At 52.1% G+C, this 26,884-nt stretch overlaps 2 protein-coding genes across 2 annotated transcripts; both read right to left on the reverse strand.

Moving 5' to 3' along the window:
- Nucleotides 1-1,019: 1,019 nt before the first annotated feature.
- On the reverse strand, nucleotides 1,020-13,065 carry CX3CL1 (C-X3-C motif chemokine ligand 1). Its single transcript, XM_041768104.1, has 3 exons — nucleotides 12,858-13,065; nucleotides 6,909-7,029; nucleotides 1,020-5,046 (listed from the first exon to the last, which is right to left on the reverse strand). The coding sequence occupies exons 1-3, from the start codon at nucleotides 12,925-12,927 to the stop codon at nucleotides 3,924-3,926; spliced, it is 1,314 nt and encodes a 437-aa protein (XP_041624038.1). The 5' UTR covers nucleotides 12,928-13,065; the 3' UTR covers nucleotides 1,020-3,923.
- Nucleotides 13,066-21,198: 8,133 nt separating this feature from the next.
- CCL22 (C-C motif chemokine ligand 22) lies at nucleotides 21,199-26,302 on the reverse strand. Its single transcript, XM_041767900.1, has 3 exons — nucleotides 26,229-26,302; nucleotides 24,906-25,029; nucleotides 21,199-22,256 (listed from the first exon to the last, which is right to left on the reverse strand). The coding sequence occupies exons 1-3, from the start codon at nucleotides 26,299-26,301 to the stop codon at nucleotides 22,172-22,174; spliced, it is 282 nt and encodes a 93-aa protein (XP_041623834.1). The 5' UTR covers nucleotide 26,302; the 3' UTR covers nucleotides 21,199-22,171.
- Between the last annotated feature and the right edge of the window lie 582 nt (nucleotides 26,303-26,884).

Genomic DNA, 26,884 nt, shown 5'->3' on the forward strand with positions numbered 1-26,884 from the left:
CAGTAAGCCGTGGCCATTACCTGCCCATGCGGATTGCTGAAGAATTTCTGAGACCCAACAGCCCAATAGGAGATTTCGGAGTCTCCAGCAAACGCTGCCTGAATTTGGGCACCACCTAGGCTCAAGCATAGCTCTGTAAGCAAGGGAACGTGGAGCACTCCAGGACCCTTGGGGAACTGCTCTGGCCTGAGCCCGAATACAGGTTTCTTCCACTCTCCATCCTCTTCTGGAGCGTGAGAAATTCTAAACCTTACCAAAGGGTGTGTTTAAAAATAAAACAAAGCAGATATTCCGTGTTGCTGGAAGGATGGGGCTCAAGGAGAGGCTGGAGGAGGCCTGTGACCTCATCTCTGAGCTCCTCATTAGAGGTGGGAATGGGCAAAAGCAGGAGGAAACGAGTTTGAGGGGACACAGGGAAAGCTGTGGCTCACTGCTAAGGGAAGTACTAGAATTTACGGCTCGCACAGGGGCAGTAAACTCAGATTCCCACAGGAACCTCAAACCACATGTCTATGGGGTTTGGCAGGTAATAAAATGAAGGAGGAAGCCAGCAGGGTATAAGCAAGGTCATGAGCCCATCGTGATCTGTTTTTCCTGGTCCTACTTTTGGTGGAGACTTGGGCTCGGACAAAAATATCCTTGCTCTAAGAAAAACAAGAAAATGGTGATGATAAATGGCACCTGACATGATCACAGGCTCCAAGACCACGAAGGGGTTGAGGGGAGGCTAGAGGACTGTGGGGTTCATCCTGGCCTTGCCCCATCCCAAGAGGCAGCAGCTGCTTGGGTCTCACCCCCTGAAATCCTAGGTGTGACACATCTAGTAGATCCAGACCTTCTGAGCCACCTGGGAAAACATGGAAAAGTGGGTTCCTGAGTGTAATTTCCTTATTTTTAAATGCTGCCTCTGATTTTTAAAAACAACATGTAGATGTCAAATCTAAGATGCCACTGGCAAAAAATAAAATAAAATAAATAAAATTTAAAAACTAAAATAAAATGCCATCAGTGGTGAGACATTCTGATTTAATAAACTACTAGTTTATTAGGTTAATTTAAATTAGTTTAATTTAATAAACTACCAGTAAAGAATACAAGACCTATCATTTAAACTATGACAAGCTATTGATTGTAAGACAAATCCCAATTCCAAAGACATCACAATGTGAAAATAATGTGCATCTTAGAATCCATGAAATACTGTATAATCATAGGCTGGACTTGGCCTGTGGCACCTGGTGCAGTTCCCAACCTGCACAAACGTACATAACAGCCTTACGATGCCACCCCAGGACACTGGGTGTCTGAGGGACTACTAGGAGGTTTGTGTTTGGGTCATATCTATGAATACCAGAGTCCCTTGAGAAATAATCCCTCTTTGATCTCTATCTGGACCAGCAGTGAGTCAAGGCAGCAAAAAGGAAAATGTGGCCCCATTTGCTCCCATGGGTCATCAGATCACTAATGGTGATACCAAGGCCCCCAAGATGGTGGTTTAGTAGGCATGGAGAAGGGCAGGGGTGACTTTATACGGGATTCTGCTTCCTGCCAGGGATGGGAGCCACTAGGAGAAATCTCACATCTGATTTTATACAGGCTCAGAGAGGTAAAGGCCCTGCCCAATGTCACACAGCTGGGCAGAACAGAGCCAGGCCAGGGGCTCAATCCTCCTCACCCCTGTTCCCAGTGCTGCTTCTGTTGACTGTAAAAGTTCCAGCTGTTCTGCCTTAGGGAGGCTGGACCCAGAGATTCCTGGCCCCTCCCTCGTTCCATTGCCCCTGAGGCTCTGGTTGCTGAGCCTGCCCTAGAAAAAGCTAGTTTATTCCATTCACAAGACTTTTCTATTTTATTAGTAAAATACAAAATGGAACAGACATTGGTGATAGGGTTGGAAAAGCAAAAGGATCAACCAACTCCTTCCGAAGTTCCCCCCAAATTGTCCTTGTCCTGCTGGAGGGAACTAATCAAATCCGTTGGAAGTGTGACTAGCTGCTCCCAGCTACTTTCTCACAAAAGTAGGGGTGGGCCCCATCATGGGTGCCCACCCCTTGAAGGCTCTCCCAGCCTGGAGGAGCCCAAAAAAGTGCATTCAGACCTGCTGTCCACCCTCTGAGCCATCAGAGTGCAACCCCCCACCCCCACCCAGGCAGGCCCCAGTATCCCACGTCATGCCCAGCAGAGGGTGCAGGAGGGCCAGGTGGAACAGCATGGAACAGCATGGCTGCACCCTCCCTGTGGACCAGGGCTGTGTCTGCTTCCCCTGGCCATCCCTCTGCCAAGTAGAGTGTCACCCAGGCTGCCCCTGGGAGGCTCCCCAGGTGGAAGGCAACGGTCATCCATGGGGACAATCAGAGGAAGGTTGGGAGCTGCCAGCAGGGACCCTGAGGGGTGAGGCCTGTAGCCCCAGCAGCCAAAAAGGGAACCCCTGATTTTGTGCCCACAACTTCCCTCCCCACAGGACGGAGTCTCTTTCAGAGGTAAACACAAAACCTCAGGTTTCAATGGTGGCTTCTGATCTCATGGAAAATGTCCTGGAAATCCCTGACCCTGCCTGTGGTGGGCAGGAGGTGAGGGAAGATCCTAGAATGGGGACAGCAGTGTTTTGAGGGAGCGAGAGAGGTGGAAGGGGAAGCCAGGCTGCAGGAAATAAACAGGAGATGCTGGGCCCAGGTCCCTGCCAAGGGCATGGGGCTGCTCCCTGCAGCTTCCTACCACCACCCGCCCCCAACCTGGATTCCTTTCCCTGAGCACCTCAGCCTTCCCCAGAGCCTGCAGGCCTCCCCTCCTCCTCAGCCTGCCCTGCGTCAGGCGAGCTGTCTCCACGTCCCTGTGAGCCCGCTGGATGCTGGGAGGGCTGCTCTCAAAGCCAGGCAGGGATAAGGGGCCCCCTCAAGCACCCCAGCCCAGCCCCGCTCAGGGGGCCCGCAGAGCTGACTTTCTCCCAGGGGGCAGGATCTGGGATTTCAGAACACTTCCTGCACCTCTACCCCCCCCCCCTGAATCACAGGACCCCCAGTGTGCCAGCCTCCCCGGATGAAGACGGGCTAGGTGTTCTGTGGTGAGAACACCCCACATCCAGGAAAAGAAGTCTCTGGACTGCTTAGTGATGTCCATGGGGGGCAGGTTATTGTCATACATCTGCCATGTGTCTTTCCTTCTACAGATGGAAAACCAGAGGTATGGACGTCTTGCTGGGTTGGTGGTGGACCTGGGACCAGAAGCCCAACCTTCACACCCACAGCCCATGTTCCTTCCACAGGGCTTCAGCTGAGAAGAAGAAAAATAATCAAAGCCACTGGATCACTTCATCTGCCCTCCCCAAAGTGCTTGAGGGCAGAGCCTTCCTGGGAGCAGGCCCAGGGAACACCACACTGGGCTCATGCAGGAAAAGACAGGTCCCAGGCCTGGTGTGGGCGGTGTACAGGGGGCAGGGTGGGGGGTAGAGATAGCACCGCAGGTGGCCGGGGTGACTGGCGACCGCAGTGGGACCAAGAGACACGATGACTGAGGGAGGGGGGCAAAAGGGGCCTGGCCTGAGGCTCACTGGTGAGACGGGGTGACCGTGGTACCACATGGGGACGTGAAACCAGACGGGCTGGGTATTTTTCAATAAATAATTGTTCATCGGGTCTGGGACTGTGTCAAAGGGAACCTCTAACCAGCCAGCAGCAGAAGGTTCCTGACTTGGGGACGTTGGAGTGAACTGCAGAGGCCACTACTTCTGTCCCCAAGGGGTCAACAGTGGTCAGGAGTGGCCTCCTGGGCTATGCCCGGGAGCTGGGAGCAGTTGCATGTGGAAGATCCTGCCTCCTTGCTCTGATCATCCCGGCTCAGGTCAGGCCCTTGGGTGAGGGTGGGTATGAGGACGGGGGACCCCAGGCAGCTGTCTGAGTTGAAGAACTGGATGCAGGCAGGTGGGCAGCTCACACGGGCACCAGGACATACGAGTTACTGCCACAGCTCCGGGGGACGTAGCGAAGCCCCTCCACCATGTCCCCTGCCATCTTGCGGGAACAGCCCTGGAGGCTTTGATAGGCAAACATGGCCACACCCAGGCAGAAGAGGAGGCCAAGGAAGGCCAACAGCCCTACTGCCTGCCTCCGGGTAGCTGCCTGGGAGTCGGGGACAGGAGTGATGAGGATACCCAGCCTCTGGGGGTCCACGGTAGCGTGGATGGGCTCCTCAGCCTTGGAGACCCAGCTGCCTGAGGCCACTGGCTCCCTGCTGGGGACACCTGGAGAGGAGACAAGGACTGTGGAGAGATGGGGTGTGTGATCAGGCCCCCTGAAAGCATCCATGTGAGCTGAAAGGGGACTCATCTCCTTGGGCCCTAGAGAATTCTCTGGCGTGGGATTGTCTCCCTTGATCCACACAGGTCGGCCTTCGGGGTCAACCCTGTTCTCTGAGGCTGTGTGTGAAATGGTGGGGGTGTGGGTAGGGGGGGCATGGGTAGGGGGAGCGTGGGTAGGGAGGGTCTGGGTGGAGGGGGCCTGGGTGGGGGGGGCCTGGGTGGAGGAGGCCTGGGTGGAGGGGGTCTGGGTGGAGGGGGCCTGGGTGGAGGAGGCCTGGGTGGAGGAGGCCTGGGTGGGGAGGGCCTCAGATGCCTTTCCCTCAGTCCAGAGGCCCGACCCAGGTTTGTAGGCAGCAGAACTCTGCTGGGACGTTGTGGCAGTGAGGGTAGCAGCGTTGAAAAACTCGGTTTTCTGGGACCCAGCTGGTGGTCCTCCATCCGGAGCCTTTGAAGTGGAGGGGAACCTGGTCCCCCTGGAATCAGCCACTCCCGTTGACAGCTCTGGGGAAGTTCCCGAGGCCCTCTGTGCCTCCTGGCCACTGTTCTCCTGGGTGGATTTGGGCTCTGTGACCGCAGACCAGTCCATTCCCCTGGTGGCTGGGGTGGTCCTGGGCTCACCCACACCAATTTGCTTCTCGAATGTGCCGCCATTTCGAATTGTAACAGCAATCTGGTGTTCTAGATGTGCTATGGCTTTCTGAACCCATCTCTCCTTTGGATCAGCACAGAAGATTCTGTTCTGTTTCGTCTTCAAGCTACAAGGAAGGAAAACAGGAACCCAGTGATGCCTAGATGCCATGTGGAGTAGGAGCACCGTATAAAAGCTCTGCAGGTGAACAGACCCAGCTGGAATCCTGCTCCCACCACTTATTACCTATTAGCCACGAGCTGTGAGCTGTGAGCTGCGAGCTGATTAGCTCAGGCAGCTTGACTTCTAGAACTTCCGTGTCCTTGCCTGAGAAACAGAGCTAGCATACCTACTCTCTGTAGGGTGACCAGCGTCCCCAGAAGAGCTGGGACTGAGGGGGTCCTTAAGACACAGGGCTGTTGGTGAAAGTCCCAGAAAACTGGGACAAGCTGGTCACCCCACTTCTGTGTTTTTATTAAAAAAAAAAAAAGGAAAGAAAAAGAAAATTATGTAAAGCACCTGGCTCTTTAGGATACTCAGAGTAATAGCTGAAAATCATAACAATAATGTCTTCACCATTAAGGCAGGGGGCTCTGGGCTGTGTCTCCTGATTATGGGGGGCTGTCAACAGATGTTCCCTACTGCCAGGTGTGTGACTGGTGAGCTCAGGGGCGGGGCCTCATTTCTCTGGAAAGAGCTGACTCAAATGTCTTCTTCCACCACTCCCTTAGTTATAGGCTGCCCCCGGACCTCTACCTCTTAGTGTATATCCTTAGGCTGAGAGCACACTTAGTGAGCTACAGACACATATAATATATGGGGGATCCCATTAGGACTCCTAGTGCCATCCAAATCTTGACCTTCCTCTGACGCTTGTGTGTATGTGCCTGACTGCCAAGAACACAGCTCAGAGCTGACTGGGGCTCGTGCTCCACACCACTGGGCTAGGCATTTTGCCATTTAAAACTCCCACCCATTCTGAGAGGTGGCTACCATGACCATCCCCATTTTACAGATGAGAAAACCGAGGCTCAGAGCGGTAATGTGCATGTGCATGGCTCTGGCATGCTGGGAAGCCAGAGAAGTGCAGGAAGCAAGCATGACCCTTCAGGTCCCCACAGGCGAGGTGGGACCCAGGGTAGGACCCAGGGCCACACTCCCCTCCCTGGGGTTTCCCACTTCCTCTTTACCTAGAAAACAGAAGCAAAGGGGGAGTCTGGGAGAAGCAAGCCTCAACAGAGGAGAGGAAAGGTCAGGCAGTAGCACCCTTGCCCCTCTTAGCAACTGCATAGTCGGTGGAATGAAGCATCCGACTTCTTTTAGCTGACCCTTCCACTTGGAGAACCTGCCAGCCGTGTCCTGATGCCAGGCCCAAGGGCCAGTCTACAAAAAGGCCTCAAAACTGGGCGACTGGGCGGTACCCAGGAGGGGCCCCAGCAGAGCAAGCAGCCAAAGTGGCCAAGGGGGTGGGGAGTGGCTCTGGTTGACCCCTCCCCAAAGTCTCACAGGGATCCTGTTACTTGGGCTGTCAAGTGTGATAATCTCTGCTTTCCTATTGCAGCAGCTTCCAGGCACCCTGCCAAGCTGCTTACTTGCATCATTCCCCTTCATCCTCCCAACTACTCATTTTGCAGATAAGGAAACGAACGCCCAGGGGGTAGGGCCACCCCACCTGTGAATGTTGAAGCCAGGATTTGTACCCCATCAGTAAGAGTCTGGAGCCTATGCTCTGAGACCACAACGCTTGACCTCCCCCAAGAAATCCAGCAGGTTTGAGTACCACTAATATACACCGCCTGGCAGCTCCAGGCCCCGGGGCCTTTCGGGAAGCTGCTCCCAACCTTTACCCTGGGGTGCAGATAAGGAGGTGAGCGAAGGGCCGGGAGGCCAGGAGCAGGAGGAGCAATTTGCTGAGGCCCTTGGCAGGAGCCCAGATGAAGAGAAAGGATGTGGACAGGGATGAGTAGAAGCCAGAAGGCCAGTACGTACATGATGGCAGGCTTCCCGCAGGACTCTTGATTTCGTTGGTAGTGGACCAGTAAGGCCACCGGGATCTCCGAGGTCATCTTGTTGCAGGTGACGTTGCATTTCTTCACACCGAGGTGCTGTCCTGAGCCCACAGAGGTCCCCAATCAGCAGGACTGTCCAGGGGCATCTGGCTTCCCAGTCCCAAGCCAACTCGTGCCGGCCACACCATCCAAGCCGCAGCTGCTACCCTGCACACCCTCGTCTTCAGGGCCCCCTTGACTTTAGCCACCCATCCCACCCACCAGGCCACTCAATGCCTCAGTTTCCCCACCTGTACAATAGGGACAATGATAGTATCTACCTCATAGGGATGTTATAAAAATTAATGAAAAAATGAATTCTCACTAATGAAGCTCCTATAGCCTGCTAAACATTGAGGGTTTAATTTTTAAAATTAAGTTGGTGGTGGTCATTGTACACAAGGGAAGACAAGTCTGAGAGTGACAGGGAGCTGCCTGAGGTCACACAGCCAGCAAGTGAGGGAACAGGTTCTCGTGGGCCTCTGGCTCTGTGCACCCCCCACCCTCCCTCTACCCCAGTAAGTCACCTGCTCAACTCTCTCCCCCCAACCCTCCACCCATCACCTACACACCCTATTCCTTCCTTTCAGGCTGATCCGTATTCGTGGATTTCCACGACCTCTGAAGCACACCCAGATTCCTGCCCGCCACATGTCACATGCCCACCCTATGACACATATATATGCACACACACATATACCAACAAACAGAATGGCACACACATGCCCCACACACAAAACCACAGAAAAGTGTTGATATGATCAGGCCCAGGTAACAGATAAAAAGTGTTAAATGTGTAAGTATAGCCACCTTGCCACCTTCTAAGGAGGCTGGGGGGTAGAGTCCACTGAGTAGGGGATCCTTTGTTCTGCCATGAAGAGCCTGATGAGTTTGGCAGCAATTGCTGAGGGGAACCAGGGGGCCAGAGTCCCCTGGGCAAGTTAGGGGAGCAGGAGTTAAGGAAGAACAGTAGAGATGGGGACTGTGCAGGTGGGGGGTGGGCAGAGTGGGATGGCTAGGGGCCTGCCAATGGCATGGAGCCAGGGAGAAACCCCAGGACAGGATGGGGTGACCGAACAGACAGTTGAGAACTCAAGTATGTTTTAAAGATTTATTTATTTGTTTTAGAGAGAGATAGAGAGAGACAGAGCATGCACATGCACAAGCAGGGGGAGCGGTCAAAGGAGAGGGAGAGAGAATCTCAAGCTGACTCCCTGCTGAGTGTGGAGCCTGATGCAGGGCTTGATGCAGGGCTTGATGTCATGACCCTGAGATCATGACCTGAGCCGAAATCAAGAATCAGACACTTAACTACCCAGGCGCCCGAGAACCCAAATAATTTATATAAATATTTGAAGTTGTTTGTATTGCTTTTTCTCCTTCCTCCTTCCTCTAAAATCTCTGGCAAAAGTTATTCTAGCCTGGTTATCAGCTCAAGAGGGGTTATTAAAAAAAAAACAACAAAGAAGAGCTTGAGTTTTAGATCTGGGTCAAGGTCAGATGCGGCAAAAGCAAGACCGCAGAGGATTTTGCAAAATTCTAGAGGTCAGGACTTTCAGGGCAGCGGAGTCCAGAGAGGTAAATGATCTTCTCTAGCCAGGCAGGGCCCAGGAGGCCCCTGCTGATCCTTATTGCCATGCACAAGTAGTTACATGGATGCAGATGTGCAAATATGCTCTGCCTTCCCAAATACAGGTGCAAACACACACACACACATGCACACACACACACTCTTTCTAGAATATTCTGCTCCTCGCTCATCCCCTCCCCTTAGCCTCAGCCCACCCTGACTGTGGAAGGGTGGTTCAGGGTTTGCAGGGCTGCACTGGCCTGGGCCGTCAAGGGGTAGCATTAGCAACTCCTGGGGTGGGCAGGAAGCACTCCAGTGGCTGGTCCCTGAGTCACAGGCTGCCTTTTCTCTCTGAGGAACCAGGATGTGAAAGTTACCTTGCTGCCTGAACACCTGGCTTCTCCAACACCCCCTCCCCCACCCACCCCAGGGGACTTTGGAATGACTCCGCTGCATACTCCCCAGGCCCTGCTGAATAGAGCCAGGAAGCAGCTCCATGCATTGGCCTGGCAGGTGTCTTCCTGAGGAAGCTCCCCAAAACAGTGCCCTTAGGTCACTTGGAGCCAGGGGGAGGCTGCCATTGGGCAGGAGGGTGATGCTAGGTATTGGTCAGTCTACTCTCTTGACCCTATATCCTAGGATAGAGAAGACCACTGCTTACTTCCAGGGCTTTAAATAGTCTCAAAGTCAGCCTTTTCCCCGTTGTCCCCACTCTCTACCACAGGGTCTGCATGCCCTTGGCCAGGCTCTGTTCTTGGTTTCACATGGGAATGGCTGTGTAACCAACTTGAGGGGGGACTTCTTGTCAGTTTTCCCTTCTGTAATTGGAGATAGTGCCTCCAGCCAGCCAGCCATTTACTGCCACATGAGTTTCAGAAGGCAGGGACCTTGTCAGTTTTAGTGTCACAGTGCTTCCCAGCACAAAGTGGATACTCAACCAATTATTCATTAAATGTCTCATTCTACTTATTCCTTCACCTATCTCTCTATCTGCCCATCCATCCATCCATCTATCTATCCATTTCCTCATTCAGCCAACATCTGTTTGAATTACTTTTGAGTATCTATAAAGATCCAGGTACTCTTATCCTTAACCCTGAGCTTTTTCTCCCATTGGTACTGGTGCTGAGCTTAGAGAGTACATCCCAATAAACACCATCAGCTTGCAGCGTTTACTCAAACAAAAAACACTGACGTTCCCTCTTCCCTGTGCTGGGTGCTGTAAGGCATAGTGAGATGGAGGCCTGTCTCTGCCCTCACAAGGTCTCAGCCTGAAGGGCACCCAAGACAGGCCCACAAAGTGCCAGAGCTTAGCTTAAGTGAGCACCTACTGTGTACTGGACTATGTGCTTAGCACACGCACACCTGTTCTCATTAATTCCCAAGATCTCTGCAAAGGGAGTATTATTACCCCCATTTTATTGATGCAGAAGCTGAAAATCAGAGAGGTTAAATGACTTGCTCAAAGCCACACAGCTGCTTAGTGGCAGATCTTATTTTCCTCCCCAGCCTCTAGACATCTCGTTGTTCTAAATAGACTTAAACACCAGGCAGAAACACCATGTTCCAGAATATATCCCCAAACGTGCCGAGATTTGCACAAGGGAGAGACCACCTCCCTTGATTACTGCAAGTAATCAAGCGAGGCTTCTTGGAGGAGGTATGGACCTCAAGGACTGCTAAGAGGCTTACAGACAGGAAAAGACAAGAATGTTCTGGGTCTCTCTCTTGGCAAGGTGATAGAGATCTTGAGCTATTGTTCAGGTATGTGTCCTGGACAAGTCACTTAGGCTCTCTAAGCCTCAGTTCCCTTACCTGTAAAATGGACATGATAATATCTATTTCACAGGGTGGTTGTGAGAATAAAGATGTTTAAACATCTGGACCCTTACAGTAGGGTTTACTTGACAGTAACACCATTGATGTTTTGGACCAGGTAACTCTTTGTCGTGGAACTGTCTTGTGCCTGTAGGACATTTGCCATCACACCCGGCCTCTACCCACTAAATTTCTGAGCATCCCCCAACCCAAAATGTTGGGACATCTGTAATAACAAAAATGACTCCAGAAATTGCCAAATGCCCCCTGGGAGGTCAAATCACCCATTGAGAACCACTGCGTTAGAGATACCCACACCTTCCTCAACGTCCCCTTCTCCAAAAGCCTTCTCTGACCCCTACTTAAAATTTCAACACCTCCCCCTGCAACCCCTAGTCTCCATATACTTTTTAAAAATCTCAGCCTATTTTTGTAACAGACTAAACCATTTACTAATTTATTCTTTGTATCATCTTGTCTTCCCCAGTTGGTGTTCGGCACTCCGAGGTCTGGAATCTTTGGCAGCTTTATTCATTGATGTGGCCTCAGCACCTACAACAGTGCCTGGCACATTGTTGATGTCCAATAAATATTTGTTCAGTGAATAAGCAAAATGCACAAAGAAGCACTTTGTGACATTAAAATTGTAACCAATGAAGAAATAGAGGAATTTTTATTTAAATTCCACAGGGGGCCTGGATCTGATGCTCTGAATTTATCCTCCCCTGCCTTCCCCATCCGCCCCCACAGCTAATCAGGAGGCAGACTACAGCAGCTTAAAACAGATTTTTTTTTTTCCCTCTTTCTTGCTGGGGCTTGAGTAGGAGTGAATGCGTCAGTGCTCGGGGAGAAAATTCTCTGCTCTGACTTGTATCTGCAGGTTTGTTATATAAAGCAGAGGAGCCTCACGCCTGACACAGCCCCGCAAGCCCACATTTGGGGACTGACCTAGCTGTCCTGCGCCAGCTCGAACAGCAGCCACCGCACCGGAACCCCAGAACCCCTTGGGGGCCTCTCCGACTTCAGGACTCCCTCTAGTCCTGCAGGGGCTCCCGGGAGGTCTCTCAGAGCCACAGACCACAGTGTGGGTGAGGACCTCCAAGGTGGGCCTGGCCAAATGCCAGAAGGAAGGGGTAAAACTGAAGCTCACAGAGGTTGAAATAGTGTGAGTGTCTTCCAGCAAAGTAGGTGACAAAGATTAGGGCAGAAACCTGATTAAAGCCTCAGGTCCTCCCCCCCTCCCCATCCCCCTTGCACCCACTGCCAGGCTATAAGTAATCTTCCTCCTCCCACTGCCAAAACGCTCTCATAGGCTTTGAAGCCCCTTCTCATCAGAGGCAATAGCTATATTTAAAGGTACAGTAGCTGAGCCCAAAGAAGGCAAGACCCCATTCTGGGTCATGGCTATGGCAAAGCCACCTCCATCTGTGTTTTCTAGTGCTCACTACCTCTAAACACCCCTGGCCTCAGGGTTTAAGGCCAGAAAGCAAGGGACCAGCAGCCCCTGGCTTCTGCTACACCCCCACACCTGCTCCCTGGCCTGCTGGTTGGTTTCCCCCACATAGAGGGATTTGAAAGGCAAGGCAGTGTGCTCCATTGGAGTGTCCTGGAAGCTTGAGATCTTTTTCATTCTCCCAGGCTTGCTGTGTGCCCCAAGGCAGGCTCCTAGCCTCTCGGAGCCTCAACCTGCCAGATAATGTGGCTCAAAGAGTTCTCAGAGGCCATGTGGCCCACAGAGGTGGTAAGCATGCAGCCATGCTCCCTCCTGCCCTACTTGCTGGCTACGCATTCTCAGGCCAGTTTCTAAACCTCCCTGGGCCTCCATCGTGATCACGTCGCTGGTATGACTACATCCTGCCCTACCAGGTCCCGGGCTCCAGGGAGCAGGTACCTGGACGTGAAAGCAGTTTCTAAACTGTGCTTGGAGGAGGAGGACGGTAGCATGGTCGAGACACAGGCAGAGGGATGGGCGCTACAGACCAGGGCAGCAGCAACAAACCCAATCTGTGATCTGCAATGACCTTGGTCTCTACTGGTCCTGGGCCCCCTACTCAAAATCGGGGCTAGGAGAAAATCCTGTGACTTGAGACTCAGGAGTCTGGAGCTTCGGGTTACACATGAACCCCAGGGAGGGATACCCAGCCCACTGTCAGCCAGGGCTTCCCACCCCAGTGCCCAGGGAGAACCTCCTCAAGCTCCCTGTCCCCCCCCAACACCCCCTTTGTGCCTGGCTCCCTCGTGGCACCCGCACCACATCTCTGCACTGCCAAGCAGTAGCCACCTCGCTCACTGGGCCAGGCAGCCAGGCTCCGGAGACGGGCAATCTTCTAGCGGCAGGGGCAGCCCCGAATCTGGAGTCAGGGAGGAGCCCGCCCCCCCACCTTTGGAAGGGGCTGCTGTGGACCTTACCCAGTGGGGGCGGCCCCCCCATATCAGGCCTGAAGGGCAGAAGGGGGGCGGGGGCTCCCCTACCCAGCTGCTGCAGCAGGCCACCCCACTCACCGGCCAGCAGCGCGGTCAGATGGCAGAGGGCAGCCAAGCGGAGCAGCCACGAGAGAGGTGGAGGAGCCATGGCTGGGGGCGCCGGGGTCGCGCGGTCCTCTCGCTGTCCCCTCGCCGCCGGAGCTCCGTCGCTTTTATGATGGCTTTTTATAATGGGGCTTGCTGCCTCTGCCTCCGCCTCCAGCCCCGCAGCAGGCGGGCGGTGGGAGGGGAGAGGAAGGGAGCCCGTGTGCAGGCTGGATTCCTCGGGATGTTGCCAAGGAACCGGCGGCGGGCCGGGCGGGGGCGGGGCGGCTGGGCCCAGCCCCAGGCCTTCACCCCCCTTCTCTCCGGCCTGTGCCCCCACTACCTACCCCCGAGCTGGCACCTGGCCCAGCCCTAAGTGGGCAGCACAGGGTAGAGAGTGTGGCTGCCAGCAAGCCAGGAGGGACTGGGGGCCCTAGGGCCTGGGAGAGGTATCTCTCCCACATCATGAAGGACCCCCAGCCTTTCCCCCTTGAAGCCCCAGGTCCTGGGGGGCCTCATTCACCAGTGTATCCCCGAGCTCAGCATGGAGCCTGCCAAACAGTGAGGGCTCAAGTCCAGTCAATGTTTGCTGAAAGAATGATCCAGCCCAATTTTATAGCAACAGATAGGGAAACTGAGGCCCAGAGAGGGGGTGGGGTCATCTCAGGTCATTCAGAGCACTAGGTTTAGGGGACAGACTAGATGCACCCAGGGGCAGGTAACAGTTTAGGATGCAGAAAAGAGCCCAGGCGCCCCTGCCTCCAGCTCCTCTACCTCTCCTTTCCTCCTGCACACCACTGCCATGGCTCTGGCCCCTGCAAGGAATGGCTGCTGGCCTCTTCCGGGTAACTTGGTGCCTCTCCACTTGTCCTTGACTCCACAGGGGCCCTGGGGAAGTCCTGCCTCTCTTGGGGGCCCCAGTCCTCCCTCTGCACAGGAGAGAAGTGGGCTCACCCACTGGGGAGGGAGCTTCACAGCTCTGACTTCTCAGCTTTTCTCCATTACCGGTGGGCCAGGAGGACCAGGCAGGACCAGCCAGCGCCCACCAGACAGGTGGAAATGCTTGCAGGTGTCACTACAGCACAGTCTGCTTTAATGGCAGCCTTCCGTGAAGACAGTGGCCACAATCCCTGAGACTCCAAGAGTCTAGCAGTCGCCTAGCCCAGCCTGGTGCCAGGAGTTAACCATGAACCCACCACTCCCATCTAGGTGTCTCTGGCTACCAGCCAGCCGGAAACCAATGTGTCTGTGAGCCATTGCCCTGGGCTATGGAGCCAATTGGTTTAGTCTGGGCTGGGCAGAAAGGTCTCAGCTCCTAAGGCCAGAGGTCCACTCTCTCACCCAGCACAGTAAGACTGCTGGGGTGTGCAGGTGAGAGGCTGGACACTCCTTCTCAATGGAGAGGAGCACTGGTGGCATGGGCCAATTGCCCTCAGTCTCCGAGAATCTGTCCCAGCCCATGAAGATATAAAGCAAGTGACCTTCACATTTCTATTGTCCAGTTCCTGGTCTTTTTTTTTTTTTTTAAGAATTTATTTATTTATTCATCAGAGACACAGAGAGAGGCAGAGACACAGGCAGAGGGAGAAGCAGGCTCCATGCAGAGAGCCAGATGCAGGACTCGACCCCAGGACCCTGAGGATCATGACCTGAGCCAAAGGCCGACTCTCACCCACTGAGCCCCCCCAGGGGTCCCCAGCCCCTCATCTTATAGCTGGGAAAACTGAAGTCCAGGGAGGGACAGGATGTGATAAGAACTGAAGTCCAAGGTTCTTTCTGCTCTGCCCATGGAGGTAGGAGCTGATGAAGAAGAGGGCAAGAGGGAAGGAGAGAAAGAAGAGGGAGTAAGGAAAGGGCTGCAGGAAAGGGAGGGGTGAAGGGAAGAGAAGGTGAAAGAGGCAAGGGGCAAGTCCTGGGAAGCCCCACCCTCATAAATGACAAAAGCCAGGCTGAGCCAGGGATTTGGAGGGTTAAGACCCTTGCTCCCCTGGCCCCAGACTTTGCTCCAAAGAAATATTTAGAAAGCAAAGGTTTTGGAATCAGATGGTCCTGGTTCTGGCACTCCTTTGTGATCTTGGGCAGCTTCCCTACCTGTCTGAGTTCACACTCTGAGACAGGTTCTGTTTTAAGCACTTTGTATGATTAACTGAGGCCACCAAGACCCGACCTGTAAGCAAAACACCACTATCACGGTCCATTTTATGGATGAGGAAACTAAGGAATGCATGAAGTAAGTAATTTTCTGAGGATTACCAGCCAAGAAGTGGGGGAACCTGGCTTTGCCCCAGCCATTGGCCTTGGAGTCTGAGCTCATGACCACAAGGCTACACTACCTCCCTTCATCCCCACCATGAGGACAGTTGAGAACTAAGTGAGTTTATGCCCATATGGTGTCAAAACATAAAGTACAACTGTGCTCTTCCTTGTTCAGCCCTTGGGGACATCCCCTACCCCCTTCTGGCCCACCTCCTGCCCCCACAAAGTTGGAGTGGTCAGCCCCACCTAGCTTATCAAGGTGTTAAGGACTGAGTTTAGATTATTCATTTTGGACACAGTAACTTGGCTTTCGGGTCAGCCAAGGCCTAGAGCCAGATGTGACTCCACCACTTAGGAGAAGGTTCACCTTTGGCAAGTCACTTAACCTCTCTGAGCCTCAGCTTCCCCATCTGTAGAATGGGATGCTAATAGCCACTTCATCCACTCATTCACTTGGGGGGAGGGTCCATAAAACTGATGACTTTCACAGTGCCTGGCATGCAGAACCCCTTAGTGTTTGCTGTTAAGCCCTGGTATGTGCCTGGCACCATGGTTGAGACCGGAGACTTATGGCAAATACAACGGGTTCTTGCTCCAAGGAGCTCCAGCTCAATAAGAGAGAGCAGTCCTACCAGAGACTCGAAGGCTGTGGGTCTAGGAGAGGGACAGAGGCCTTTATTCTTGTCCAGAAATCAAGGTAACCAGGAGTGAAAGATGATGTTTTGATCAGAAGATGGGCAGAATTTTGCTTTCTTTCTTTTACGCTATTATTTCAGAAATTCCAAACAGAGGCAATTGGGTGGTTCAGTTGCTGAAGCATCCGACTCTTGATTTGGGCTCAGGTCATGATCTCAGGGTCCTGGGATCAAAACCCATGTCGGACTCTGTGCTGGGTGTGGAACCTGCTTGAGATTCTCTCTCTCTCTCTCTCTCTCTCTCTCCCTCCCCCCCACTCTCCCACTCTCCCACTCTGCCCCTCCCCCCTCCCTGCTCAAGCACGCCCTCTCTCAAAAAAGCCACCTTCAGCCCAGGGTGTGATCTTGGAGGCCCGGGATCGAGTCCCACATCAGGCTCCCGGCATGGAGCCTGCTTCTCCCTCTGCCTGTATCTCTGCCTCTCTCTCTCTGTCTCTTATGAATAAATAAATAAATAATAATAAAATAAAATATTTTAAAAAATTAAAATAAACTTTAAAAAATCATAAACAATAATTCTAATTATTAGAATGAATGAATGGAATGGAGCAAAGACCTTTCCTTTCTCTGGCACTTAAATTCAATGATTAGTATTTTCCCCTATTTGCTTTGTTCTGTTTTTTGTTTTTGTTTTTGCCAAGCCATTTCAAAGCAAATCATCCCTAAAGCCTTCAGCATGCATCTTCATAGTCTAAAGACACACTGTCGGGGCACCTGGGTGGCGCAGTGGTTGAGCGGCTGCCTTTGACTCAGGGCATGTTCCCAGGGTCCTGGGATCAAGTCCTGCATTGAGCTCCCCACAGGGAGCCTGCTTCTCCCTCTGCCTGTGTCTCTGCCTCTCTCTGTGTGTCTCTCATGAATAAATAAGATCTTTAAAAAAATAAAGACACACTGTCTTACATAAATAGACTAACAAAATTGGGGTACCTGGGTGGCTCGATGGTTGAGCGTCTGCCTTTGGCTCAGGGCGTGATCCCAGGGTCCTGAGATCGAGTCCCACGTTGGGCTCCCTGCATGGAGTCTGTTTCTCCCTCTGCCTATGTCTCTACCTCTTTTGCTGTGTCTCTCATGAATAAATAAATAAAATCCTTAAAATACATGTGTACTAACAAAATTAAGAATCACTCCTATATATTGTGTAATATTCAGTTAATAATCAAATTTCTCCATTGTCCCCAAGATGTATTTTATAGGTTCACCATCCTTCTTTCCTTCTTTCTCTGTCTCTTCCTCCTTCCTTTCCTTCCCTCCTTTTCTCTTACTTTTATTTTTTGAACCAGTATCTTATCTAGGTTTATGCCTCGCAGATGACATTTCCTTTCAGTCTACAACAGACCTCCTGCTCATTTCTCATGGCATTGCCTTTCTGAAGAGTTTCAAGACTGTTGCCACTGTCCATTCTTAATTTATCTAAGTGGTTTCCTTGTGATGCCATATAATTCATTCTCTGAACCCATGCTCTTCCTATAAACCAGACTTAGATCCACAGACTTGATTAAATTCTGGCTACATATTCTTGGCAAGAATCTGGTGCGAGTAATATTCTGTACTTCACCTTGCATGGCAGACGGGTTGTTCTGCTATTCGTGGTGTGTTGATGGGCAGCCAACCCTACCTCTCTTGCTGGAGAAATGTTAATACCTCTATGATTTGTAAGTAACCTGCCCTGTGCAGACGGGTAGGATTTTGATATATTGTTCCAGGCAAAGGGAAAAATCTAACCAAGGTAAAGAGGGAATTGGGGACTGGTCTGAGGCCTTTGGCCTTGAGGAAGAAGTGGGCAGGGAGGCTGCCGTTGGATGCGTGGAAACTAGAATGAAGAATGAGAGTCCCATATGGGGGCAGAGGGGAGCTGGGGAGGTTCTGAGCTGAGGAATAACTAGAGCAACAATCAGAACAGCACGGGGCAGCAAGAGAAAGGGTTTCCTTGGGGATTGGTGGAGAGGAGGGGTCAGGGCATCCCTGCCCATGCCTTCCTGGGGCCATTTTCGAGCCTCCCTCGGTGCCCCAGGGAACAGGAACTCCCCTGGGCCCCAAAGCAGAACGGAAACTGTTGTAGGGAGCAGGGAGGGGAGCCAGGGGCACTCCTGTGAGACCCCAGGATGGTAGGAGGGACAGGGTGGCCAGTGAGGTAGCCACCTCCAGGGCCCCTGGGGAACAGTGCTGCCTACTTCTTCCTCATCTCACCCCACTTCTTTTAGTCTATAAGAAGAGCTGCTCACAGGCACTTGGCCCTTCCCCTGTTTGTGCACCTGCCTGGCCACACCTTCTTTTATACTGTGATGAAATATCCATATCCTCAAATGTACCTTTTTAACCATTTCCAACTGTTCAGTTCAGTGACATTAAGTACATTCACAGCATCATGCAACCATCACCACCACTCATTTTTAGAACTTTATTATCTTGCAAAACTGAAACGTGGGACCCATCAAACAATAACTCCCTCTTCCTCCTCCCATCCTAGCCCCTGGAAGACACCAGTCTACTCTGTCTCCATAAGTTTCACTACTGTAGGGATCCCACAGTATTTGTCTGTGACTGGCTTATTTCATTTATCATAATGTCCTCAAGGTTCATCCAGGTTGTAGCAGGTGTCAGCATTTCCTTCCTTTTTATGGCTGAATAATATTCCATTGTGTGGGTGTTCCATGTTTTGCTTCTCCATTCACCAGACATTTGGGTTGTTTCCACCTTTTGGTTATTGTGGGGAATGCGGCTATGAACACAAATGTACAAATATCTCTTCAAGTCCCTGCTTTCAATTCTTTTGCATATATCCCCAGAAGTAAGATGCCTGGATCATATGGTAATTCCACATTTATTTTTTTGAGGAACCACCATACTATTTTCCACAGTGACTTCTCCATTTTATACTCTCACCAACGATGCACAGGGGTTTCAATTTCTCCAGATGCTCACTAATCTTGTTCATCTTTTCTTTTTTTAAGATTTTATTTTTAAGTAATATCTACACCCCACATGGGACTTGAACTTACAGCCAAGATCAAGAGTCATGCTCCATTGTTTGTCTTTTTTTTTAAGATTTTATTTTTATTTATTTATTTGACAGAAAGAGAGAGAGAGCGTGAAAGAAGGGGGAACGGCAGGCAGAGGCAGAGGGAGAAGCAGGCTCCCCGCCATGCAAGGAGCCCAGTGCAGGACTATGACCTGAGCCAAATGCAGACGCTTAACCTACTGAGCCACCCAGGTGCCCTGTTGTCTTTTTTATAACAATCATCCTGATGGTTGAGAAATGGTATCACATTGTGGTTTTGATTTGCATTTTCCTGGTGATTAGTGATGTTGGGCATCTTTGCATGTGCTTGTTGACTATTTGAATATCTTCTTTGGAGAAATATATATTCAAGCCTTTGCCCCTTTTGTTATTAGGCTGTCTGTACCTTCTTATCTCACTGGATTCTCACCACCTCATACACTGATATCTGCTTTTATTGCTCTCTGTTCACAGAGGGAGAAATTGAGGCTCATAGACACCAAGCAACTTGCTCCAGACACCCAGTCAGTGAAAGTTCTGTGACTGAATCCACAACATATGCCCTTCTCGATACTTCTCCCTGCCTCTTGGTGTCTGAAGCTATTGCCCTGGAATCCCACTGTGAGAGCCAGATCTGAACAGAAGCAAAGGTCACTTGTGCCAAGATGTCTATAGAGCGATATTTAAACTGACATAATAAAGATGTCCCAAGGACAGAGGAGTCCTTTTTTGTTGTTTTGACAGAATGAGCTATGTCTAGAACTCTAGGAAAGCGGGCCCATTTGAGAGTCCAGAGAAGTTCGCACCACATGAACTAGATGCTCCCCATATCCACTCCCTCTTCTCCCAGACACACAGCTTGGCTGTACTTCCCGGCATCCCCTTTGGTCAGGGTGGCCATGTGACTGAGTCAGGCAGACCGAAGCCAGGAGCCCCACTTCCTGGCCTAGCTCCATTCTTTTTTTTTTTTTTTTTTTTTAAGATTTTATTTATTTATTCATGAGAGACACAGAGAGAGAGGCAGAGACACAGGCAGAGGGAGAAGCAGGCTCCCTGCAGGGAGCCCAAGGTGGGACTCTACCCCGGGTCTCCAGAATCACGCCCTGGGCTGAAGGCGGCACTAAACCACGGAGCCACCCAGGGATCCCCCTGGCTGCATTCTCTTTCCCCATGTGCAGGATGATGGAGAGGAGTCCAGGCCCTGGGGGACGGTGAGGCCATGAGAAGGAAGGAGACTGGGTCCCTGAATGACCACAGACCAGGATCAGATGTCACTTGAGAAGAAAAAGCTTGTGTGGAATTGAACCACTGAGATTTTGGAGTTGTTTGCTGCAGGAAGCAGCCTTTCCTGACTAATACGCCCTCCTCTGTGTTGACACTTAAAAGGGGAAAGGTTGAGGCTGGGTTGTTGAATCACTGAATGAAGGAGTGAACATTCTGCCTAAAACTCTAGAGGACTGAATGAGTGATTTCTTCCGGTCCTCCTGACAAGAGGTTTGTCAGGGGCCAGAACTGATGTACAAATATCTGGGGTTTGGCACCCACACAGCTACTCCCCAGGTCCTCATGTCTCACCCTGGCTCCCCACCATCTCCCAGGGTGACCTTGGGCAGGCCAGCTCCCATGTCAGTATTGTTAAGGGCTTCCCCATTGGGATGTGGGGTGGGGGGAAAGGCGTCCCCTGCGCCATACCGGGACAGTATATGCCACGAAACCAAACAGATATGGTTGTAGAGGATTTATTATTTCAGGAGGCCTGAGAGAGAAGGGCAGGACAGGAGCAGGGGTGGTGGTGGGGATCCCAAGATGCTTGAGGGCCCTGTGCATGGGCAGCGAGCAGGTTAACACTTGCAGTGTCCATGGTGGGCAGATGATCCTGGGCTCCAGGGAAGACACTAAGTTTTATTCCCCATGTCTTGGACCTGAGCCCCACAGCAATCCCATAAAATGGGTATTCTCATTCTCAAGTGAGGATCAGAGAGGTTCAATGATCTTCTCAGAACACACAGAGATAACCACCCTGCTGAACTGCCCCAAGCTTCCTCGGTAAGAAACAAGCACATTTAAAGGCTATTTCTTTTGCCTGGTAAATCTATTGTCCCCAAGTAAGTGCAGATAATCCGCAATCCTAGTCCTTATGCTGACCCCTGCCACCTGAGAACAATCTCCACCTAAGGCTCTTTCACTTAACTATGCCCTGCACAGTCCCAGGGCCAGAAAATTTCCACCTTGTCCCCCTCCCACATAGTTCCTAAAATTCTTCCATTCAACCACTTGGCCTCTTAAGCATTTGCCCTCTTTTCCTATAGAAATACAGCTAGAGCCTGTTAATATCAAGCCAAGGGTAGTCATTTACACCATAGTAAAAATTCAGTTACTGGTTATTTGGGAAAGGAGAAAGGAAAAGTGGGGGACTCTGAAGGGGTCAGGCCTGGGTGTTGGAGGTTGAAGGAGTCGTCAAGACCAGAGGGAAACAAGAAGAGTAAAGAGATCCGATGCATAAATAAAATGGGGAAGAAAGGTGAATCTGGCTTCACAGTTGACTCAGCAGGCTGCTTTCTAGATGAACTCGAGTCTCCGTAATGATGCGTGAGGGCTTTTGGTGGGTGGGAGTGGGAGAGGAACATTGCTTTTATTGATTCAGTCTGTAGCCATCCTTTGAGCCCTGATTCTGAGCCAGCCCCTGTGCTCTGTACTCTGTGTTAGAGGCCAGGAGACAAAGTAACTCAGGCATGGGACCTTAGTCCAACCAATGGGGCTGGACAACAGGCCTCCAAGTTCTGAGAGTTCTGGACAGACTGTGATCAGGGCTGTTAAGTGGGAGCAGAGGGTGAGGGGACATCTGAAAAATAAAACTCAATGGCTGGCTGCCTGGGATGCACGATACCTTGGAGCGCCTGGAGGGTTGGACATGTGCAGGTGACAGGGAGACATTCCGGGCATCAGAGGAGTCTGGAAAAAGACCTGGAAGTGGAAATGTTTGGCCTGGAGAACAGGGAGCTGGAGTCCAACATGTGTGAAGGGAAGTAAGGCAGGGCTGGAGACTAGGGTGCCAGGCTCCGGAGCTTTCACCTCAGCTTGGGGCAATGGGGAGCCATCGGAGGGTTTTGAGTCAGGGGGTGACTGACCAGGATTGTGGCCTCTCTGGCTATGGCGGGGCAGAGGACGGGTTGGAGGGAGACAAGTGACAGTGTGGAAGCTCGTCTGAGGGTGACAGCTTCAGGGACAGAGACAAAAGATGGTAGAGAGATTTGTTGGCATAGGCTTGTGTTGCAGGGCAGCTGTAATGGCCGGGAGACGGGGCTCTCCGAGCCTTCCTGGTGGAGCCAAGGCCATGGTCTTCAGGGCAGAGCCCTTCCTCATGGGTCCAGCTTCTGGAGAAGCTTCTTCACCCAGGGCAATCTGGGGTCAGCACAGATCTCCCGATCCTTGACAGTTAGGAAGCTGGAAGGAGGAAGGAATTAGGGAGTGTTAGCATGCAGCAAAGATGCCACAGCCCTTCTCTGGAAGCTTAGCATTTATGAGTCACTTACTGTATGCAGAGACGCCCACTATACAGTCGCTTAGCATTTATGAGGCACTTGCCCTATGTAGGAGTACCTGCTATATAGAGTGGTTCAACATTCATGAGGCCCCTGCTGTTTGCAATCACACTTCTTCAGGGGAGGAGAGGGGAGAAAGAACAGCTAAGACTTCCTGGACTCTCAGTTCCTCAGCCCCAGGCTTGAGTGCCAGGTCAGACCAGGGAATAAAATGCCCAGGAGTCTCATGACCATTGCTGACATTGCCTTGGGAGAGAGAATATTGGGTAGTAGCCAAGAGTGTGAATTTTGGAGTCAACCTATCTAGGTTAAAATCCTAGCTTGTCCATCACTGGCAAGTCTGTTTGTTTCTCATTCATAAAATGGGGATGATAATTGGGATCCAACCTCATAGGATTTGAATGAAGGTTAGATGAGTTAAGATAAACTGAAGCGCTCAGAACAGTGCACAACAGCGAGTAGTGCTCTGTAACGGCACCAGGAGCTGGCCCAAACTTTTAACAATGATGTTCTTAATAAATCCTATGAGGCCCTATTAGTCTACCCATTTCACAGGTGAAGAAAGTGAGTCCCAAAGGGGTAAAGCAGCTTGCCTGAGTGCCAGAGGTAGTAAGATGTGATTCACTGTGCCTCCTGGGGGCCTGAAGCACAGAGAAGGGAGGTAGGCACTGACCCAGGTGCACATAGCAAAAGCAGGCTAAGACTCCTGCCCTTGCCCAAGGTGTGTTAAGTACCAGGCTAGGCTCCTGGCTCACTCTGTCTCAGCCATTGTTGGCAGGAGCGGACTTAAAGCTGGCCAAGGTCAGAGACATCCCCACAGCCCAACTCCCTTCCTGCCTCTCGAGAGCCTGTCCACGGGGCCTGGAAGCTCCGGCACCCCTTGCCCGTCTGACTTGCCCCCACTCCACGACAACCAATGAACAGAAAGAACAAAGAAGGCAGCAGTGTTGATCTTGGCCACGTAGGCAGCCTGCCCTGGCTGCTGTGTGACACTGGGCAAGACTCAGCCCCTCTCTGAGTCCCCATTTGTCAAGACACATTTTTTCCAGAATGGCTCAAAATCTAGTAATCACAGGAGCTGTCTTCTACTGAGCATCTATTATATGCCAGACACTGAGCATTACACCCTCCACTTACTATTAGTGTACACCGTGCTGCTCAAGAGGTCCCATAACCTCCCTGTGCCCCTTTCCTCACCTGTCAAAAAGGGATCATAGCAGTACCTACAACATAGGGTTGTTTCAAGGATTAAATGAGTTAATAACTATAAAGTGTTTATAACAGTGCCTAGCACTTAGCAAGCACTCTTCACATGTTTGATAAATAAAAATAAATGAAGGAGGGGCACCAGACAGGCTTGGCTGGAGGAGCATGAGACTCTTGATTGCGGGGTTGTGAGTTCGAGCCCCACATTAGGTATAGAGATTCATTAAAAGTCAAATCCTTAAAATAGATAGATAGATAGATAGATAGATAGATAGATAGATAGATAGATAGATAGATAGATAGATGATAGATAGATAGATAATAGATAGATAGAGCGAGCTGACCACTGCTGTTATACTAATGGGAGAACTGAGGTTCAGGGTTGAAATTATACAAACTCATTTCAGTCCTCTTTGTTATTCACCCACAGACCCCTGTGAGGGATGGATGATAAGTAAGGAGGAGGAAGATAAGAAGATGATGGAAACCCAAAGGGGACCATGAGGCCCCAGGCCCAGACACCCCAGTGAGCGGGTTGGCAGGTGGCAGTCTGGAGGATCTGGAGCAGCAGCTGGAGGGGCTGCCCCCAGGACAGGACATCACCCTGCCAGTGGCAGGCACCGGCCCAGGCTCCAGGCCAAGGAAAAGAAAGCAAAGATGTGGGGGGAAAGAGGCAAAGAAGAACAAGAACCACAGGAGAAAGCCCTGAACGGGGACCCAGGAGTCCTGGTTCCAGCAGGCCAAGCTGGAGCAAACCACTTCCCCTCCGTGCACCTGTATCTCCATCTGCAAAATGCAAATGATTGCACTCCTCGCACTCTGCACTCCCTGTGGGATGTAGGACGGCTGTGAGGGTTACCCCAGTTTGCACAGTAGGAACCACCCGTGGCCATAGAATGCACTCGCTGTCAGCTCAATATTTGTCGGGTAAGAATGGGCTGCCTCGAAAAACTCCCAGGGCGCTGGGGAGGATTCCAGATGCTTCTGGTGGGAGCGTTGCTGCTGATTCAGAGGTTCTGGGCACGCTGCCGGTCGCCTGCACCCCACTCCACAGCTCTGCACTGCCCACACGCACTCTACCGTGTGTACTGACAGCCGGCGCCCAGCTCATTCAGCTCCGCAGCACGCCACCTGGCACCCAGTGGGCACCCAATGATATTTGTTGAATGAGCACACGATTGTTTTTGTTTTGTACACCCAAGCCTGGGCTGAGCCGTTTCCAGGATGGAGGTCAGCTGCACTCCTCCCGTCCCTGGGTCTGCCCCCGCACCTGCTCCTGGGCCTTCCTGGCCCAAACCTGGCAGGCTCTCCAAGGCAAGGCCCTGTCTCCCCAGCTCATACTCACACCACGCCAGGCCTCCGGCAGGAGTCTGAAGTCCAGTAGAAATACTTCAGCATACGCAGGGGCAGAGGGTGACGGATGTAGTCCCGGCAGCAGATACTGTCTTCCACGTTGGCACCATAAGGACCTGCAGGAGCGAGGAGCTCAGAAGATTCTGGGCTCGGACAGGTCGCCCTCGGCCCCCAAGCTCTGAGTGAGCACTTCTATTCTCATTTGGAAGTTTGGTGTTGGGGGAAGCTCTGGGCCCTCAAAGTCCTCACTCTCGGGGTCTCCGAGGAGCACTGAGGCCCAATCTGGGTGAGGCAGCTCCAGGTTAGAGGGATTCACAGGGCCTGAGAGTGGACGAAGCCCTAGGCTTCTCAGTGGGACCCGACACTCTGCACAGGAACGGGCTGTACGCTCCACGGTGAGGGCGGCGCCGGCGGCAGCACCCGGAGCTTGTCGGTAGCGCCCGGTGCCCAGCCCCAGCCCCCCTGGATCAGCCGCGCTTGACGGGTCCCCAGGCCATCGGAGAAGTCGGCCTCAGCTCACACCTACTCCAGGCTTCGTGGTGCCCGTGGGGGAGGCTGAGGTCCGGAGAGGGGGAGGGCTTCCCCAGAGTCATACACCCTGAGTCTGGAGAGTCAGGGTAAGGACTCGAGCAGAGTCCAGTTGCATAGCCCTGGGTTTGAGCCCTGCTCTGCGCCGAGTCACCAGGCCACCGTGGGGAAGTCACTTAACATCTCTGAGGCCCGCTTGCCTCCTCCAACCAGAGGGGTGATGATAGTACCAAATCAGTGGGGCCCTTAATGCAGGCAAAGCTCCCTGGAAACCCCCAAACTGAGCAATTATTGTTCCTAGCTGCCTGACTCCTGACCCAACACAGGGTAGGAGGATTTATGCTGCGATGGAGAAGAGAAGATACGGACTCAGTGTTGAGGGCAGGTTGTGGAGCAAAAATGAGGTGGTAGGAGAGCAGGACCAGCTTTCCCAGGGAATATCCCTCACCCCAGCTCCTGTCTTTTCCCATCCCACATGGTTCCCTTTGGTGGCTCCCTCTCACACCCCAAGGGTCCTGTGCTTAAGCTCTCTGTAATAGAGGACCCCAGGCCATGCCCACCACAACCTCCCAACCCAGGTGAGACAGATCCTGGACTCCAAGCCTGCGAGACTACCCATTTCACAGATGTGTAAACCAAGGCCCAGAGAAACAGCTGTGCCTAGGCCAGAGCCAGCAGCAGACCGGGGTCATCCTCTCTCCATCCAGTGCTCTCTCTGCTTCGTGAAGAAGATACTGTAGTGCCTGACCCTGGCCTCTGCGGGGAGTCCTCCCTCTCCCCAGCCTACCTGCCTCAGTCGCTTGAAGTGTCAGAACAAGGAAGACAAGGGCAGCCAGGAGCGGAGTCTTCAGGCTGGCCATGCTCTTGTCCTTGGTCGCCTAGCCCAGGTGTCTGCAATCACCGGATGACAGGAAGGCTTGGTATTTAAACACTTGCTACACCCACAAGTCTCAGACGCTCTTAGTCACTGGTGGGCTCTGAATCGGTGACATTCACGTTATGAAAGAAGAACTCCTGCTTCCTCCAAATAAAAGGAAATTCTCTGTGGCTGGGAACAGCTCAGAGGGGACCCCCAACTTGTCCTTTCCTCTGAGTCTCAAGAGATTTGCAAAATCCCCCTTGAGCTGGGCCTCTCAGGGACCTGTGTGTCCTCACTGTAGGGCCTTCACCACAGCACTGGATGTCTCTGGGAATCAGTTTGCCCATCTGGAAATGGGGGTGATGCTTTCACAGCCGTACCTATTTCCCTCAGAAGTTGCTCATAAGGCAGTGTGAATGGGGATGGGGGCTGGCCAGTCCTAAACCTTCACCCAGAATGGAGGTGTCTGTAGCCTTGATGATCTGCATCATGGATCTTCCTTCCAAACAAGAACTCTTCAGGCTGGCTTCTCTGGCTCCCACCGGCATCTTCCAGGGCTTCTCACACAATCCTGACTTAGGCTA

The sequence above is a fragment of the Vulpes lagopus genome, chromosome 8 (genome assembly GCF_018345385.1).
Source record: "Vulpes lagopus strain Blue_001 chromosome 8, ASM1834538v1, whole genome shotgun sequence".
In the NCBI taxonomy this organism is placed as follows: Eukaryota; Metazoa; Chordata; class Mammalia; order Carnivora; family Canidae; genus Vulpes; species Vulpes lagopus.